The sequence below is a fragment of the Passer domesticus genome, chromosome 8 (assembly GCF_036417665.1).
Source record: "Passer domesticus isolate bPasDom1 chromosome 8, bPasDom1.hap1, whole genome shotgun sequence".
Taxonomy (NCBI): Eukaryota; Metazoa; Chordata; class Aves; order Passeriformes; family Passeridae; genus Passer; species Passer domesticus.
Window position 1 is genome coordinate 5,966,781 of NC_087481.1, and position 12,888 is coordinate 5,979,668.

General features: G+C 55.7%; 2 protein-coding genes across 2 annotated transcripts in view; both read right to left on the bottom strand.

The window, feature by feature from the left end:
• LOC135306203 (zinc finger protein 850-like) overlaps positions 1-12,888 on the bottom strand; it is a 375,138-nt gene that overhangs the window by 84,867 nt on the left and 277,383 nt on the right. The window lies entirely within an intron of this gene.
• On the bottom strand, positions 867-3,262 carry LOC135305965 (serine/threonine-protein kinase pim-1-like; the record flags this gene model as incomplete). Its single annotated transcript, XM_064429542.1, has 5 exons — positions 3,201-3,262; positions 2,359-2,605; positions 2,198-2,248; positions 1,627-1,993; positions 867-979 (listed from the first exon to the last, which is right to left on the bottom strand). Coding segments are annotated over exons 1-5 (840 nt in total), but the record flags the coding sequence as incomplete, so codon positions are not given.

A 12,888-nucleotide genomic window follows, 5' to 3' on the forward strand; every position in this document is an offset into this window, starting at 1 on the left:
TGCAAATTCCCTGTGGAGTTTGGCTTTGAAGAAGGTGCCACAATCAAAGTGCATCACCTTCAACTGCTGGTGGCCAGGTTGAGGAAGAGGTTGTCATCCTTCATGTCATCCTTCATGTCATCCTCGCTGTCTCCTGCAGCAGCAGCCCCACCCGGTACAGCTTCTCTGGGGGCTTCTTCTCCTTCCCTGGGGTGAGACCAGGCTGTCAGGGCTCTGCCCAGGGCCCCAGCTGTCAGGGAACCAGGACAAGCAAAACCTGCTTGGATGGCAGCCACCAGGGCTGGGCAGAGCAGCTCAGCTCCAGCACAAGGGCTGCATGTTCCCATCCCATGACCCTGGTGCAGTGACACGGGCTGGCTTTCTTTGCTTCTTATTGCCAAGGCATTTGTGCAGTTGTAACTTACCAGGGCCCTGCAGCACAGTGTGCCTGTGCCTCTCTCCCTTCTTCTAGGGCAGATGAATATCCTGCATCCAAGGATGACAGAACACCTCTTCTAATGAGGGTCTGGCCAAGGGGTGCATGGATAAACACCACCCAATCAGATTTTGGCACTCTGGGGAGAGAAACCAGAAACTGCCCGTCAGCTGGAGAAGGCTCCTGTCTGCTTTGCCCCACTATTCCCATGCCCAGGCCATGCTGGATGCGCTCAGAGCTGGGCCTGAACTTTCCCATCAATTCTTGGTTTTGGGGGAGAGCAGGACATGTGCCACCTCCTCAGCAGCTGCCAGAGCGGGATGCTCCCGAGCCCGCTGCTGTCTCCCAGCACTGGTATTCCCCCCGTGCCCAGAGAAGAGGATTCACCTGGAGAGAGCTGTTGTGGCAGCGAGAGCTGGCCCCAGCTGAAGTTCCAGCCCCTCCTGAAAGGCATCTTCCCGCAGACCATCTCGTGCAGCAGGATGCCCAGGGACCAGATGGTAGCTGGCTCGCCATGGTACCAGCCAAAGCGGGTCCATTCCGGGGGGCTGTATGATGGTGTTCCTGTGGAATACAGATGGAGTTCAGCAGGGGGATGCTGCTGCTCCCAGAGCCTGGCCCCAGCATCCCTGGGCAAGCGGGGGCTGCATCAGTGGCACACAGGGTGACCACTGTCCTCTCACCAGCATCTGGGACTGGTGTACAAACTTGGGATTGCAAAAGAAGCCACTGGTGTGGGAAGGGGACAGTGGAAGCCCTGGCTAGGCCTGACCATGACATGCAAAGGAAATACCCACTGCGTGCTGGGGAAAAACCATGCCCTCATTCTCCCTGCCCGCACTGCCCCAAATGTATTATAAAGGCAAGACAAACAGGGCAAGTGGAGCAGTCTAAGCCCTTCCTCTTTCCTGCACACAAACCGGCTGGGACACAGGTTCCAACCTCCCTCTCTGCTACCCCCACCCACGGCTGTTTTTGTCAGGCTGGCTGCCCCAGCCCAGCCCCAATCCTGGGCACAGTGGTGGGCAAAGGCTGCCAGCAGGGCTGGAAGATGGCTCCCCACCCAGCCCTGCTCTAAAGCAACTCAGCTGCAGATTCAGTCCCCTGAGTGGCAGCAAAATGGAGAATTCCCGCTGCCACACCCAGCTTGGGCTGTGAGATCTTGGGCCGTGAGATGCCAGGAGCAGGAGCACAGTCCTGTGTAGGCTCACCTGCAAAGTGAGTGTAGGCTGTCTCTTGCAGGTAGGTGCCACAGCCAAAGTCAATCAATTTGGCCTGCCCGGTGGCCAGGTCAACCAGGATGTTCTCTGGTTTGATATCGCGGTGCAGGACCCCGCAGCTGGTGCAGTGCCGCACGGCCTCCAGCACCTGGCGGAACAGCTGCCGTGCCACCTCCTCACGCAGGAACCCCCGTGCCCGAATGAAATGCAGGAGGTCCTGAGAGTGCTCTGGCCGCTCCAGCACCATCACAATGTCGCTGGGGAGCTCAAGCCATTCCAGCAGTTGGACCACACCGGAGAAGCCACTGGACACCTTGTCCAGCAGCACAACCTCCAGGGGTGCGCTGGTGCCGTCGGGCTGCGGGAGGAGCACGATGCCGTCAGTGGGGCTGATGCCGTGCCGGGCCTGGGCAACCCCTCAGCCAGCCCGGGATGCTCTGCGCCCTGTGCTGGCCCCAGGCCCGCTCCCCCTCGAGATGTCCTGGCGGCTCCCACCCTGCCGGGCCTCGGCTCATCCCCGCCCGGCACGGCCCAGCTTCTCCCACTGTCCCGGCTCACTCACCAGCTCGCTCCAACGCCAGATGCGGTTCCGTGGCACCTTTTTGATGGCCACCTGCAAGCCAAGGGGAGCAGCGGGCTCAGCTCAACGCCCGCCCTGCCCAGCCCCATCCTCTTCCTCCTGCGCCCCCTCCTCCTCCGCCCGCCGCCGGCCCCGCCGCTCACCGGGGTGCCGTCCGAGAGCCGCGTCCCCGACCAGACACTGCCGAATCCTCCACGTCCCAGCAGCGAGCCCAGCCAGTACCGCTCATGCAGGGCCTCCTGCGCCTTCCCTGCGGGCGGGACGCGGCTGTCAGCGCTCGGCCCGGGGCCAGCAACGGCCCCCGAGCGCCCCTCACCCGCCCCGGCCCGGCCATCCCCCGGCGTTCGCTCTTTGCAACGCGACACGGGAGCCGCGGGGCCGGGGGCCGCGCTGCCGAGCGGCGGAGCTCGGGCCGGGCAAGCCGCAGCGGAGGCGGCGGGAGCGGCGGGGCCGCGTGTGTCCTCCGCGGGCCCCGGGAGGAGCCGGGGCCGGGGCCGGGCTCGGGGTCGGGCTCGGGCTCGGGCTCGGGCTCGGGGTCGGGCTCGGGGTCGGGACTGGACCCTGCGTCGGGGCCGGGGCCGGGGCCGGGGTCGGTGCCGGGCCAGGCGGAGCCAAAAGCCGGCGATGCCGCCCCAGCCCCAGGCACTGAACCCCGCCCAGCAGCGCCACCGCCAGCACGGCCAGAGCCGGGCTGGGACCAGACCTCGGTGGGACGGCCGGGGGCGGGCACGGGGCAGCCCCGCCCGGGGCCGGGGGCGGGCCGGGGGCATGGCCCGGCCGGGCACGGGGAGAGGGAGGCGGGGAGAGGAGGGGAGACCGGGAAAGGGAGAGCGGGAGAGGTACGGGGCCGCGGGAGAGGGAGAGGAGAAGAGAATCTAAAGTTTCTTCTCTCGCTGTCTCGCTGCTGCTGCTGCCGCTGCTGCTGCCGCTGCTGCTGCAACTGAAGCTCCGGGGCCGTTTGTCCCCGTGTACGTTTGTCCGTTACCCGCTCGCCCCCGCCTCGAGCCCCACGTTCCCCGAGGGCAGCCCCTGAGCCTGTCCAAACATGGGAACTTTGCCGAGTTCAGCCAAGAGCCAGAGTCTGGACTCCTGCACAGTGGCTCAGGAATCCCCTCGGTCCCTGCTGTGCATTGTCCCTGCTGAGGGTCAAACACTCTCAGAGCGTGTTCCCTGAATGCAGAATTTGTACCTGACCCAAGCACTGCACTTACCTCTCCAGCACTGATTTCCAAGAAAAACAGGGGAAGCCAAACTGTGTGCAGGTCATGGTATCTTAAAATGTCTAAAACGTGCCAACTCATGGATCTTAGCGGTGAGATCTGTTTGGAATTAATGGGATGGACAACTAGTGCAAGATGGAAAAGGGGAGCATAAAAATAAATCCAGACAAACGTCTTGAATTGTTTCAATTGTCATTTAATATCTTAAAAGCTCTTTTAGTTTTTCCATAATCTTCTCCTCAGTCCTGTTTGCTTTTTCCAAGAACCTTGCCTGGAGAATGAGGTGCAGCTTCTGTCAAGGTTGCCACCAACTGCAGCTTTCCACACTGTGTGTGCAGCACAACTCTTGCAGCAAAGCAGGACAAATATTTGAAGAATTTTGCAGCTTGTTCTTTTCTTTTCCTTGTGGGCTGGACAGTTGTGCCATTGGTAAGGTTTTCATTGTTACTGTTCTACCCTAAGAAAACATGACAGGCTACCAAGAACTCCTGGGGAATGCAAGCCTGACTGAATGCAAAGAAAGAATCTCCAGAGCCTGCAGCCAGAAGTGGAGAGCTGTGTGATCATCATTCCAACACCCCCAAGGACATCTTGAAAGTGATCTAGAAGATGAAAATGGGCTGACAGAGGGAGTTTGTTTCTGTGCTCACTTCAGATTCTTCTACATCTGAAATCAAACCTACAGTCTCCATCTACATCAAGAGTACAATCAGTTCATGAAAAGCCCCAGAACAATCTGCACCTCTCAGGAGATGACTGAAAGAATCTGAAAAGGAAAAATGCAGGAGAAATGCATTTCTCAGCACTGCAGTATTTGCCTGCCTGAAACACTCCCCCATTTCCTCCCCATCCCTGGATCTGTTGGTGTCAGTTCTGTATTCAGTGGTGCCTCCAGCCCTGAATCCCCTCATCTACAGCCTGAGGAACCAGGAGCTCAAGGCTGCAGTGTGGAGACTGATGACTGGACATAGTAGGAAGCATTGAACTGGTTGCCAATTTCTGCAAATCACTTGTAATAAAATCATCTTTTATAGCTCTTTTGGTTTGGTTCATTGATTTCCCTGTAGTTTGGCTTTTTTAATATTCTCCCTAAAGCTAGATGATTGTTTCTGCCATTTCTGACTTTGTTTCTCTCCACCTTCCCTGTGGCCACAGACTGTGACAATGAGGAGCAGTGTTCCCAGTGACTTTAGAAGACCTAAAGGATCTCCCAGCAGAGTTTTCTGCAGAGATCCCACTATTCTTGCTATCTCTGGAGCAGCAGCAGCAATGTCTGTGTGCAGAGCTGGGGGCAGAGCAGTGCTGGCACAGCAGCTGTGCCCAGCAGCAGCAGCAGCACTTGGGGCTGCCAGTGCTGCTGCCGTGGCCCTGCCCCGCTGCCCTGGTGTTGCTGCAGGGCCTGAGTGCTCTCGGGGCCGGGCACAGTCCTGGGGGTGGCAGTGCCGGGGCTGCAGCAGGGACAGGCCATGGGCACTGCTGGGGCAGCGCTGACGCCTCAGGCCAGGCCCTGGGGGCTCCAGGCTCCTTGCCCAGGCTCTCTCAAGAACACGGCCAGGCCAATGCTCAGCACAGAAAAGCCCCAGGGTGAGCAGCCCCAGGCTGGCCGTGGGCAGGCTGGGGGCAAACAGCATGGCTGGGGCTCTGCAAGGGCCCTGGGGGAGACGGGAAGGAGCAGCAGAGCAGGGGCTGATCCATCCCCAGTGCGCTGTACTGCCCAGGGCAGCGTCCCAGAGCATCCTCATGGAGCTGCCAACAACATCCCCCCTCTGCAGCCCTGGCCTCTCCCCCAGCTCACACAGGTGCCGCATCCTTGCAGGCACAGCCACGGCAGCACTGGCTCAGGAGCCCCTGTTTGCATTGCACAGAGCAGGCAGGAGCACCCCCATGCTGCTGCTGTGGGGACATGAACCTGAGGGAGCACAAATGCCATCAGCCCCTGGGGCCAGCAAGGGCTGGGGGACACCAGGGAAACCACTCCGGTTTATTGTGACAAACATTTGAGATCACCAAGTCCAAACTGCACCCTGACACTACCTTGTCTACCCATAGCATCGTCCAGTTAACCACCGCTCCCTCATGTGCTTTCAACCAAACTTCTCCTCCAGACCCCTTTTTGGCCTTTTTGGCCTTCTCTGGACACGCTCCAGCCCCTCCATGTCCTTCCTAAATTGGGGACCCAGAACTGGACACACTCAAGGTGTGGCCTCACCAGTGCTGAGCACTGGAGAAGAATCACTGCCTTTCTCCTGCTGGCCACACCATTCCTGATCCTGGCTAGGAGCCATTGGCCTTCTTGGCCACCTGGGCACACTGCTGCCTCATGTCCAGCCTGCTGTCCATCTGTCCCTGCAGGTCCCTTTCTGCCTGGCTGCTCTCCAGCCACTCTGTCCCCAGCCTGTAGTGCTGCAGGGGTTGTTGTGGCCAAAGTACAGGACCCGGCACTGGGACTTGTTCAACCTCACCTTGCTGGATTTGGGCCCTGGATCCAGCCTGTCCAGCGCCCTCTGCAGAGCCCTCCTACCCTCCAGCACATCCACACTCACACCCAGCTTGGTGTCATCTGCAAATTTGCTGATGGTGCACTCAATCCCCTCACACAGATCATCAGTGCAGATACTGAAATCCACACTGGCTGGCTCTGATGCCTCAGCCATCCTGTGGGTGCCCTGCGATGGCTCTCAAGGTGATCTGTTCCATAACCTTGCCGGGCACCCAGGTCAGGCTGACAGGCCTGGAGTTCCCCAGATCCTCCTTCCAGCCCTTCTTGGGGATGGGCTCACACTGGCACCTCCAGTCCTCTGGGACCTCCCTGCTGATCCAGGACGGATGGTAAATGATGGAGAGCAGCTTGGGGAGATCATCCACCAGCTCCATCATCCCTCTAGGATGGATCCCCTCTGATCCCAGAGACACCTGTGAGCACCTGAGTGGCTCAGCAGGTCTCCAGCTGCTTCCTCCTGGATTCCAGGGGCTGTTCTGCTCCCTGTGCCCATCTACCAGCTCAGGAGAACACTTGTCCTGAGGATGGCCTGTCTTATTGTTGAAAACTGAGGCAAAGAAGGGGTGAAGTACCTCAGCCCATTCTTCATCTTTGGTAATCATATCCCTCACAGTAAGAAATGCAGGTTGTCCTTACCCCTCCTTTTGACATTAATGTACCTATAAAAACATAATAATTAACCTTCACAGAAGTATCCAAGTTAAGTCCTAACTGAGCTTTTACCTCTCTAATTTTCTTTCTGCATGACCTAACAACATCCTTAAACATTTCTTGATTTACCTGCCTCTATGTCCAAAGGTGCTGCACCCTCTTTTTAATCCCTAAAAATATCCTTTTTAATCCCTTTTTAATCCCCCTTTTCCTTGAAAAGCTCCATGCCCAGCCAGGCCAGTCATTTCCCCCTCTGGGTCATCTTTCTGCACAAAGGGGGCAGCCTTCTCTGGCCCCTTCAAGATTTCTTTTTTGAAGTGTTTCCATCCTTCCTGGAACTAGTTGTTTTTAAGGGTTGTTTTTTTAAAAAAATCAATACCTGATTTGGTACTCCCCAAATCTGCATCCTCAACAGGCCAAAGTCTGCCCTCAAAAGTCCAGTGTAGAAGATTTATTGATGCCCCTCCTTCTTTTACAGAATATTTAAAAAGTCAATAATTTCATTGTGACTGTGCCCTAAAGAGCCTCTGACCAGCACTTCTCCCACCAGCCCTTCTCTGTTCATGAACAGCAGGAGACAGCTTTCCTTGGGAGTGGGAATTGCAGGAAACCTCCCCAAAGTGCAGCTTGGAAGGTTCAGGCTGGAGCTGAGGAGAAAGCAAAGTCCCTGCCAGGGTGGAATTGTGGTGCTCGAGGTGTGGCAGCGTGAGGCTGGGCCATGGCCGGCTCTGTGTGCCAGGAGCCGGCAGCGCTGGGTGCAGGGAGCCCAGGGAGGGCACAGAAACGCTGGGTGAGAAATGCTGGGGCACAGCGAGAGGGGCGAGTGCAGCCGGCCAGGGCACAGGAGCAGCACGCACAGGGGGCACAGCCTGCAGGACAGATGGCCGAGGGCTGGGCAGGGCTGGCAGGGCCACAGGCACCCAGGCCTTTGTGCCCTGGGCTCGGGCAGTGCCTCTGGAGGCCCCACAGCAGGAACTTTCCTGGCAGGGGCTGCACTTTGGCTCTCCCTCGGCCTCCCTGGCCAGGCTGGCAGGGGCTGCAGGTTGATGGCATTTGTCCTTGCTGCCCCTCACATCCCCCTGCCCCACAGAGAGCCCCGAGCCACCCGTGAGGGACAGGCCCTGCTGGCCCAGGCTGGGCTCAGGGCTTGGCCTTTCTGCTTCCCCCAGCCAGCCCAGGCCTTGCTCAGCATTGCAGTTCCCTGCCCAGAGCCTTGGGCTCCCTGCACTCCTGGCCTCAAGGATCTGCTCTCAGCAGTCCCGGGGAGCCTTTGGCACTCCCTGCCCTCACTGGGGCCCAGCCATGCTCCAAGGCACTTGGAGTTTTGCTGCTGACTCCTTGAGCAGCTTCTTCATCCTTCTCTCAGTGCCTGAGGCTCCTGGACCCAGCCCCAAATCCACCATGGGGCTGATTAAAATACAGAAAGCCCTGGGGGGCTCTTTGTCTCCCTTCAATTGTCTTCAAGTCTCCAGGGCTTCTGCAGTGATTGGAGTTAAGGAGGGAGATTACAAAGTGCACCTCATGATTTTTGGTTTTTTAATCACATATGTGAGTTTGGTTTTTATTTTTCATTGCAGAGAACAGGTGATAGAACCATTCCCGAAGTGATCTTGATGCTGAATGTCTTTTTAGGAGGTCTGGGCATGGAGATGAATGAGCCCTTTTTGGGCTGACCCTTTTTGGACAACCTGCTCTTCACCCCCTACCTCACCATGTCTGTCATAACCCACCTGGGACTGACATCCCAAAATATCCAAAAATGTTGCTGTAATTTATTCTTTTATTTTATTCTGTAGCACATTATTTTGTGTGATTATTTAATTATGTATATATTTATTTTCATTTATAATATTAACAGTGGTTTTTCTTACCTAGTTTTTATATTTGCATAAAAAATCTGTACATTTTTATTAGCCAAGAACATTAATGTTCTTTGGTTCTCTGTAGCACATTCCCCTTCCTTAATTAATGAAGATCTATTGGCTATTTATTTCTTCCTCTTTATGGTAATTAGTAATATGTCCAGTCATTTTGTCATCATTTTTATCATCTTTCTCTCAGACAGGGGCATGGGAGAGCCTTTTGGTGTCCAGAGAGACATTTCTGGGGCACATTTGAGGCAGTTGTGGGTCTGGGGAGGGAATTTTGAAAGAACTTGAGGGTATGGACGACACTTAGGGGAGCCAGGTGGGCACTTGGAGGGCACTCAGGGATTCTGAGAGACATTTCTGGGTCCGGGGGAGCACTTGGGGGTCCAGGGCGGCCCTTGGAGGTCAGGGAGGGGAATTTGGGGCCCTTCGGGGTCTGGTCGAACCCTTGGGGGGCTCGAACGGGGCTCTCTGGGGCGCAGGGGGTGATGGGAGTTGTAGGCGCAGGTATAATACGGTTTAATGGGCCGCGGAGCATCACGGGAGTTGTAGGCGCAGCTGCAATGGCTTTTGGTGATGGCGGGGCATGACGGGAGATAAAGTCCCAGAAGTGGTGGGAACGTGGCGTTTGGGGGTCGGGAAGGCACTTGGTGGACATTTTTGCGTCCGAGCCACAAACTGAGGTCCTCGGGGGGAACGCAAACTGTTCGGGAGCATTTAGGGGGCGCTGGGAGAGGTCCAACCAGGCTGTTTAGATTGCATGGCACAGCATCAGTTTTAGGTGCGGGGCTGTGCTATGGGGGCTCTGGGGCCGCGGGGGATGAGAGGAGATGAATTCCCAGAAGTGGCTGTACCGGGCATCTGTGGGGCTGGGAGCACTCGGGGGATCCGGGGACTCTTTTGTGGGGTCCCGAATGGGCTCTGAGGGGCACTGAGGGATCCTGGAGGGTCGAGGGGACACTTATGGGACAGATGGGGGGTGGATGCCGGGGTGGGCTCTGTGGAGCGCGGGGCATGACGAGCGTTGCAGTCCCGGCTCCAGTGGGGCTCAATTGCGACTGGAGCATGACAGGAGTTGTAGGAAAAAACGAAAAGATGGCACTGACATCAGGCTCTGCCCTTGAGGCCCCGATCCCTTGGGCTGTTTGTGAGCGGTGATGGATGGGAGCTTTGGCAAATGGGAGACGGCAGAGGTGGGAACAGCCCATTCAATCCTTCCAGTCCCTCTCAGTGTTGCCCAGTTCATCCCCAGTACAACCAAGCACATCCACTATGCCCCTCCAGGCCCTCCCAGTAGAGACCATTTGTCCCAATACACATAAGTTCATTCCCAGTTGTTATGAATAGAAAATTGTATTTTTTTTAGTTTCAGAGTTAAAAAAAGCAAGTCAAACACATCAGACTTCTTTAGGTGTGCTGCCAAAGAAAAGCCCTTCAAATACCTGTTAATGGCCGGTGATTAACTGATTGTTTCCCTGATGCTGGCCACTTACCAAAAAAAAGACACCAGGACAGACCCCTCCGAGGTAAAGAAAATAGGAGTGACATCGGAGCCAGTATGCAAATAATAAATGCAGTGCACCTTGGGTTTTTACAGTTTTACAGTTTTTACAAGAAAAACCCCTAAAATCACGAGCCAACAAGTGACTTAAGTGACGTCTAAGGATGGGAGCATAGTCCCGCACCTGCTTGGACGTTTTTATTTCTCACCCTAACCTGAAAAGAAACTGATTAAAGAGACCCCCCGGGTTTTTAAACAAACAAAGGAAGGACTCAACGACTCTCCCATGAGGACAGAGTCCCCAGTTCTGTCTGCAGACCAGCGGACAAAGCTGCATCATCCCCCTCCTTCGTGCCACGCCTGGGAGCAGCGGCGGCGAGGGCGCAACCTGTTGATTTCTCCCCACCTGAGCTGATTCTTCTTAATAAAGGCATTAAAAAGGAGAAAGATCTCCTGCCCATTTATTTCACCAGTCCCTCTCAGTTCCTCCCAATGCCATCCACAGTATGCCCCAGTGTCTCCCAGTCTTCCCTGCAATGTCCCATGCCCCAGTGTCACTCCCAGTGTCACTCCCAGTATATCCCAGTATGTTCTAGCATGTCCCACTGTGTCTCAGTGTACCCCCACAGTCCATCCCAGTCCACCCAGATTCTCCCTCAGCATTCCTTGTGTTCCCAGGTTGTCCCAGTCCTCTGCAGTGTGAATCCCAGTATATCCCAGTGTCTCCTACAGTGTTCCCAGTGTTTCCCAGAATGTCCCAGTCCTCCCCAGTGTTTCCAAGCACAGTTTAATTTCTCAGGGTTGCCGTGGCAGCCAAACCCAGCAGTGGGGTCAGCGCAGTGTCCATGGCCACAGCCCCTTGCAGTGGCCCAGTGCAGCTTGAGCTGATGATCCACCCTCACAGCTGGCCCAGGGCAGCTCTGCAGTGGTTTTGGTGGCACCTTGGGCTGGCACACACCTGAGGAGTGTGTCTGTGTTCAGTGGGGAAACTCAGGAGTTTGAGATTGCTTCAAAAAATGCAAAAAGGGAAAACCCCTCTTAGGCTGAGTGCAGCCAGCTCTCCAAGCCCAGCAGGTCCCAGGTGAGTGAGGACAGACAGGATGGGGGTGGGGAACGTGGAGCAAGGTTGTCCACACTGGGTCAGAGCTCAAGGCACAGCTTCTCTGAGCAGACCAGAGCTCCTGAGGAGAGACCCTGGGTCAATATCAATCACAGAATGCTGCAAATGCCTCTGCTCTGAAGAGAAATGTAATAAAATAAACCCTTTAAAATAGGCATGTGTATGTCTTACAAGCTCTTTGAAATATTTCTCCATAATTGGACTTGGAAAACTTTAATGACTCTCTCAGGGCTTTGGTGTTGTTTACATCAGACTCAGTCCCTGAGAGAGCCTTCCAAAGACTTCTCCAGAACTCAAAGTTAAATTTAAACTCCAAAGTTTCTTGAAGTTTTAATGGGTCCCACTGAGGGACACGACTGAGAAAGTGTCCCCAGGTTCCAGATAGAGCAGAACACTGGAGGCAGTGATGACAGCTGGGGACAAACAAGGCAAAGGTGTCTCTGGTGCTGAATAAATCTGGATGTGTTTCAGGAATGCAAAGGGCCAAGGCCTGAGCTCCAGCCCCTGACAAGGCACATCCTGTCCCTCCCTCCTTGCTCAGGGCTCTGCCCGGGATGGGCACTGGGATGTGGGGATGTGCAATGCCAAGGGCAGAACCATGGGGTGGCCCCTGCCAGGCTGCTGAGCAGGGACAAGCAGCCACCCTGTGATGTCACACAGCCCCTCGGATGTCACACAGCCACCTGTGATCTCATACAGCGTCCTGTGATGTCACAGAGCACCCTATGATGTAACACAGCCACCTGTGATGTCACAGCCCACTCTGGGATGTCGTACAGCGCCCTTGTTTTGTCACAGAGCCAATTCTGGGATGTCACCCTGGAATGTCATGCAGCTGCATTGTGATATCCCAGAAGACTCTGTGATGTCAGAAAGTTGCTTTGTGATGTCACAGTCTGTTCTGTGATGTCACAGTCTTCTCTATGATGTTACACAGCCACCTATTGATGTCACAACCCACTCGCTGATGTCACAGAGCCACCAGCTGTTACGTCTGGATCTGCTCTATGGCCTCATACCCTACTCCATGATGTCACAGACAGCTCTGTAATGTCACAACCCCCTCAGTGATGTCACAAATCATGCTGACACTCTCTAATGTCACAGCACACACTTTGATGTCACAGCCTGCTCTATGATGCCATACAGCCATGCCATGATGTTACAGCCTGCTCTGTGTTGTCACACAGTCTCCTCTATGATGCTGTAGCTGCTCAGTGACCTCACACAACAAACTCTGTGATGTCATAGCCCAACCTGTGACCTCACACAGCCCACTCTGTGCTGTCACACAGCCCCTTGCTGACATCACAGCTGCTCTGTGCCTCTAGGACACAGCCACAGAGGTGCCGCTGTGACACAGCCCCCTCTGGGACATCCCCCAGCCCCTGCCAGTGCTGAGCCCCTGTCAGCTCTGGCTGTGTCCTGCTGGTGTCCCTGAGCTGCCCTGGCAGTGCCCCAGCCCTGCTGGGCTGTGCACAGGAGCTGCTCCTGGCCAGAGCTGTCTCTCTGCAGCGCTGCCCTTGCCAGGAGCTGCCTCTGGGCCAGGAGCCCGGCCCAGCTCAGCAGCACAGACACAGCACAAGGACTTTAATGACCCTCTGGGGCTTTGGTGCTCTTTGCATCAGACTCAGTCCCTCAGAGTATCCTCAAAGAACTTCTGAAGAACTCCAAATCAGATTCAAACTTCAAACTTTTATTAACTTCTAATGGGTCCCAAGGAGGGACACAACTCATGTGAATGTGTCCCCAGGTTCCAGGTAGAGAAGAACACTGGAGGCAGTGATGACAGCTGGAGACAAACAAGGCAAAG